Below are 6012 nucleotides of genomic sequence, written 5' to 3'. Positions count from 1 at the left end.
TCATTCTCTAGTCCTCTCCTAGGGTATCACTCAGGAAGATCCTCTTCACCACCCATCCCCCCCCCCCCCCCCCCCACCTTTCATTCACTGTCATTCACAAACACCCTGGGTTTTTCCTGGTCTCTATGAATGTTTGATTAATGCCGCTCTCCCCACTGAAGGCGCCTGAGGGCAGGGAGCATCTTGCTTCACTCACCAGTGTATCTCCGGTGCCTGACACACAGTAATCACCACACCAGCAGCTGACATGGATTAGGCATTTCTCTGTGCCAGCCATTGAGCTAAGTCCTTCAGGCCCCCAGGCCACCCTCCTCCCCAAAGTCCCTGGTCCCCAGGAAACAGCCCTCAACTCTATCAAAAACTCATACCGATTTATTAGAATATGAAAAAGATTCGGTTTCTGTACAGGCGGCAGAGCGGCAGCAGCTGTGGTGGCTTTGAACATGGTTGTCAACATCATCCTCGCATGGTGACTCCTGCCCAAAACAGCACTTGCATGGAGAGGAGGGGAGACAGATGAGCACCCACTGCCCAGTCCACTGGGAAGAGGGACACTCTGACTATTGCACAATCCTGGGGAAGGGAGTGCCCACCAATAGGCCTGGGCCTGGCCATGGTGGCAGCGGGGTGGGAGTGTGTGCCTGTGAGCAAAGGCCTTTGGGGGCCCAGGACCCTGGCCATCCACCAGCCCCAGCTGGGCGGAGGATGCTCAGAGGAGGCCTTCTCCCCCGAGGACTGGGCCCCACAGCAAGCTGGGTGCAGTGTACAGAAGAGGGAGATTCCAGGGGCCAACAGGGGGACGAGGGAAGGGACAGGCGAGCAGGAACTGAGGGTCAGGCCCAAGAGCAAAGAAGGCGCCAAGAGGCCCAGCGTCTGAGAGTTAGAGAGAATTATGACTGGGTTGGGGGTCACTTCTGAAATCAGAGCCTTGGGGCCACAGTTAAGAGCCCAAAAGGCAGAGGACCGATTTAGGGGAGAGTGTTGGGCACACAGGCACAAATGAAGAGGGGTAACTCTCTGGAGTAGGAGGGCAGGGCCGGAGCTCTGTCAGCCAGGGGTTTTTAAAATGTTTTAAAAACAGGAATGCCCTCTGTGCAAATAGAATCATACATGGAAGTGTGAACAAACAGAACAGATAAAAAGGCAGCACTTTCTGAAGCCCCTGACAGTCCTCCCCTGACAGCACCCCTGAAGAGCCTGCTGGTCCCTTGGAGCACAGTCTGGAAAGCTGAGTCACGTCACTGTCCAAAGCGCCCCAGCTCCAGACAGAGAAGCTCAGAGATGCCCTCAGCCTGCAGCTCTGAGTAAGGACAGGTCAGGGGGGCTGGCCAGGGTGACAGAGCTGGCAGGAGGAAGGACTACCATGGGTCACCAATCCCTCCCCCAGTCAGATGCCTGGTCCCCTAGTCTTTCCCCTGTTAATGGAGGGCCTGGCCTAGGCCAAGGGAGGCCTTGGCTCCTTCCCTTCCCAGGTGGGACCAAGGCTGAGCCAGAGGCTCTTTGGTTAGAAACTAAGATTGGTTTGAATGAGGAGAGTGATGGAGTGGGAGGGGGACCTCTGAGGTCTGGGAAACTCAGAGGCCCTAGTCGGGGTATGGGAGAGAGCCTGGATCGGGAAGGGGCAGGGGCTGCCTCACGGCCCAGCAGTTCTGCCTAGAGGACTGGGAAGGCAGTTCTGGTGGGAGGGAGGGCGCTTCCCAGGAGGCAGGGGGAAGCCGTGCTGCAATGGGGGCTGTGGGCCCAGCTGCCATGCGGTGGGGAGAGGGGCAGGGCCAATCCAGGTCAGGCAGGACGAGGGAGCCCTCCGTTCCCCCAGCAGCCCCTACTCTGGTGGGAGAGTCTGTGGTAGGATGGGCACTGCCCGCTGGCCGCAGGGCTACTGCCCCTTGGGGATGAAAGGCTCTCCTTCCCCAGGCTCAGGGTGGGGGCCTGGGTCACTGAGGCACCGCTGTATCCTCTGGGAGCTGGGGCTGTCACTTGGCCCAGGTGTGAAGACATCATCGGTGCCTGGGGACGAAGGCTCCTTGGTCCGCATCACAATGCCCCCATCGTCATCATCCTCGTCCTCCTCAGCCAACCTTGGATCCCGGCTCAGCCCCAAGACCTTGCCCTTCAGCTCCTCATTCACCAGGTCCACGGACTCAGGCGACTGCGGGGAGGCTGGGTCGATGGTGATAACAGGCAAGTCGGCCTTTGGCTCATAGGCCAGCGGGTCTGGGGACCAAGAGCAAGGCACAAGCTGGCTTCTGCCCCTGAGCCCTGCCCAGCATGCATCTACCTCAGCCCATGCCAGCGACTCCCATGGAAGCTTCCTGTGAGCACAGCAATCCTGAATCAGTCTACGTGGACCTTTATGAGCCCTCATCAGAGAGCTTCTCTTCCCCTTAGCCTGGGGCTCAAAGGGAGGACTGTGTTCCTCTCCTCAGACCTGGGGCTCTCATAGGTGCCCCTCCTCAGACCAAGAATTAGGCCTGAGGTCCTTCCTGAGTTGCTGTCTGCTCCCGGGGCAGACCTAGGAAAGGCCTGCCCTTGTTTCCCCTAAATCTTGGAGATCCCAATGGTACAGACCCCTCCTGCCTCCCTGCCAGGCACCCAGCTCCCTTCAGGCCTCACCGTGAGCCCCAGGTGGAGCACCTCTGTCCCTGAGGACAGCAGGGCCATTCCTCTGCCCCCTTTGGTGAACTCCCAACTCCACCTGATGCAGGAGGAGCTCACGGCTTGGGAGGAGGTGAGGGAGAAACCTGTACTCCCTGTTGACTCTGAGGCCTGTTCCTGTGGGAGCCTCATCAGGAGACGGTGGCACTGAGGGCCAAGTCTCGAGGCCCCTCTCCAGGCACCCTGCGCCCTGCCTTACCTGAGCCGATGCGGGCCCGTGACATGGTGGGCGAGTCCAGCTTGTGGGCAGGCACCGTCAGGTAGTTGTTGATCTGACAGAGAAAGAGCAGACAGGGGTGAGTGCAGGCAGCCTCTCCGGATGGCACCGGAAGCTGGTGGCTATACGCTTCTTTGGCCTGTTCAGAGCGCTCTCTCCCTCTCTGTCAGTTCCTCATCAGGCTCTTCATCTGCCTGTGCCTGCGCTGGTGCCGTGCTGGCACTTCAGGGGATCCTGGGGGCTTGTCCTGGGTTCTCATCAAGCCATGTGATCTCCTGGGCTGCCTCCCCATGGTGACACTGCCCCAGCTTCCAGCTCCAGTCCACACCTGCCCCTGAGGTCCAGACCCATAAAGAAAGCTCAGGAGCAGACAGCTGGGCCCTGGATGACCCGCAGGCATCACAGTGCAACATGTCGGAACTGAGCTCATCTCCTTATCTTCCCTCAAAACTTTGCTCCCTCCTCGGCATCCCCTATCACAGCCAGCAGTCCCAACTACCCAGAAGGCTAGATAAGACCCCTGACTCCTTTTCCTCTTCCCTCAGCCCCACCTCAAACGGGTGACCAAGTCTCACTAGGTCCCCCTCTGAGATGCCCTGAATCTACCCACTCATCTTCATCTCCCCCATCACTGCTCTAATCTGGGCCACCCCCACCCCTTCCCATGTCACTCCTTTGCTTAGAACCCTTCATGGTTCTCTATGTCCCTGGAATAAAGCCCAAACTCTTACACCATTAACAGGGTTCCTTGAAAGCTGAACCCTGCCAGTGGCTATTTCTAGAATGGGCCACATTCTGTGACTGAGAACTTAGGCACAAGATCTTCCTTCTGCCTGGACCACTGCTCTGCCCACACCCTCTTCTCCCTGGCTCTTGTTCCTAAGCTTAGCCTGACTTCCTTCCCGTTCAAGGTGTCCAGGGCCCCTTGCACTTCCTGCCCTGCATGGGCCACTGCATTAGAAGCTCTGCAAGAGAGGCACTGGGCTGAGTCACCGCCGGATTCACAGGCTACGCTGCTGCTTGGCACTTAGGAAACGCTCAACAAATGTTTCCTGACCAAACGGATGAATGCGTGTGTGCCTTGTTTTGTGACCCTGGGCAGGTCCCTTTCCCCCGGGACCTTAGTGAGAAATCACTAGAAAATGGGAGGTTGGAGAGGGCACACGGATAGACTCTTCTAGCTCAGAAGCCTGAGGATACAATGAGGGGCCCTGACCTCTTCACTGCTCTGAGGTGGGAGGGGGTGAGGAGGTAGCAGCTTTCTGGAACCTGCCCTGGAGCTTCGCCTTTGAAACAAGAGGAGGAAGCCAAAAAACCAGGTCAGAGTGGCTCTATCTTCAAAAGGGCTTGGTGGTGGGGGTGCACGAAGAGGAAGGACCCACATTCCCAGAGAAAGGCAGGAGCGAGCTCCCGTCCCAGACGCACCTTCTGCTCTAGTTGCCGGGCCTTCTGTCTCCGGAGCAGCATCTGGTTCCAGGCCTCCTCGTAGGGGTCTGCCACCAGCGTGTGTCTGTTGTAGGACCGCAGCTGTGAGGGGAACAGCTGTCAGGTGGGGCAGGCCCCAGAACCTGGGCCTAGAGAGGTCGAGGTGGCCCTGGGCACATGGGCAGCAGGGCTGGAGCAGAGAGGAGGAAGAGGGGCTCCTCTGCTGGAGAAGGAGCTGGGTGGGAGGGAAGACCCACCCGCTGCCTGGTCTTCTGCAAGTTGTTCCTCAGGATTTTGCGGATCTCCTCCTCCTTGTCCTTGGACAGTGCTGGCAGGATGCGCTCAGCAGGCAGGGACTTGGGGTGGATATTCCTGGGATAACAGGGCACAGGTTAGGTCCCCAAGAAAATTCCTGTGATTCTGGAGCCTGCAGGGCTGGGCCAGAAGGAGGTCACCCCGGGATGGCCCAGGTGGGTGAGCAAAGCCTCAGGTCCTCAGTGTGGCCCTGCAGCTCTCTCACTCGCCCTGACAGGACAACAGAGGGGCCTGTCTCAGTGTCCCCCAAAGGTGGCCTGCTCCCGGATGGTGTCGAGGGGTCAGTGTGTGGGTGCAGAAGCTGCAGGGTTGGCCATTAGCACTCACTGCATGGAGACGGTGGAGACGGCGGAGGGGATCTTGCCCATGCCCCCACTTTCCACCAGCTCAATAGCCTGCTTCATCTCCATCTTGTGGTAGAAGGCGATGAGCTGGGGCTCCTTGGAGCGCTCGCCAGCTATCAGACACTTCTTCACGTACTTCTTATTAAACCGGTTCAGCCTGATGGGAGGAGGGAGGAGATGGTTATAACCAGCTCCTTGGGGTGGGGAGACACCCAGGCCCTGGGAGACCCTTACGACCCTCCCTGCCCACCTGCCCACCAGGCCTGCCACCTACTTGTCCTTCCAGTGGTGGTGGCCGTAGTGGCCACAGATGTCCTCGATGCCTGTCAGAAGGTGGTCCAGGAACTGAAACGGGCCCAGGGCCAGGTCAAGCCTTACTACTGGGCTCCTTCCCTACCAAGACTTCTGAATAGGCTCCCCCACCTTCCACCCTACAGCAGCTCTGCCAGCCCAGCCCTGTAGTTCCAGGGACAGCCAGGAGGTGGCGCCTACACCTCACTCATCCTGAACTCCAGCGGCACCACATCAAGCCCTCTGCCACTGGAGCCCCGCTGAGCCTCCCTCTCTGAACCCACCTGTGCCCAATGCCTGGGATGGGTTCCTACTAGAGACAGAGATGGCATGACGCCCCTCCTCAGGCTCCAGGCTGCTCATACCACAGCTCCCTATGCTGTGACCTGGTGACCTCAGGAGGCTGAAAAACCACTTCGGCATTTGGATAAGGGAAGAAGGGCTGGCTGAGGGCATGGACACAAGGCCTAGCTGCTCCCCAGCTCCCTGGGCCTTCTCCCACAACCGAGGGCCCAGGCCCAGCTTCCAGTACCTGCGTGTGGATCTCCTCATTGATGGAGCGCTTCGTTTCTTGCTTTTTCTTCACAGCCAACAGGTCTACCAGGGGGCGAATGGTCATACCCTGGGGGGCAGTTGGGTGTCAGGCACTCCAGTTCTGCTACACTGGCAGGGAGGCCACAGAGCCTTCCTCCCTCCCCCCAGGGCCCCTGAGGCAGGGATGCCTTCTCCTCTGAGGTCCCCCATCTTCTAATCTCCGCGCCAGCA

General features: G+C 59.0%; 1 protein-coding gene across 1 annotated transcript in view; it reads right to left on the bottom strand.

Moving 5' to 3' along the window:
- Positions 1-350: 350 nt before the first annotated feature.
- SLC9A1 (solute carrier family 9 member A1) overlaps positions 351-6012 on the bottom strand; it is a 49027-nt gene continuing 43365 nt past the window's right edge. The window contains exons 6-12 of the mRNA XM_046661946.1: positions 5780-5869; positions 5231-5301; positions 4940-5113; positions 4555-4669; positions 4298-4399; positions 2855-2927; positions 351-2214 (exon numbers count right to left, since the gene is read on the bottom strand). Of these exons, the coding sequence (XP_046517902.1) occupies positions 1877-2214; positions 2855-2927; positions 4298-4399; positions 4555-4669; positions 4940-5113; positions 5231-5301; positions 5780-5869 (963 nt within the window). The 3' untranslated portion in view covers positions 351-1876. The remainder of the gene's footprint in view (positions 2215-2854; positions 2928-4297; positions 4400-4554; positions 4670-4939; positions 5114-5230; positions 5302-5779; positions 5870-6012) is intronic.

This window comes from Equus quagga, chromosome 5, assembly GCF_021613505.1.
Source record: "Equus quagga isolate Etosha38 chromosome 5, UCLA_HA_Equagga_1.0, whole genome shotgun sequence".
NCBI lineage: Eukaryota > Metazoa > Chordata > Mammalia > Perissodactyla > Equidae > Equus > Equus quagga.
Note: the sequence above shows the minus strand (reverse complement) of the source record. Positions and strands in the feature narration are given on the sequence as shown.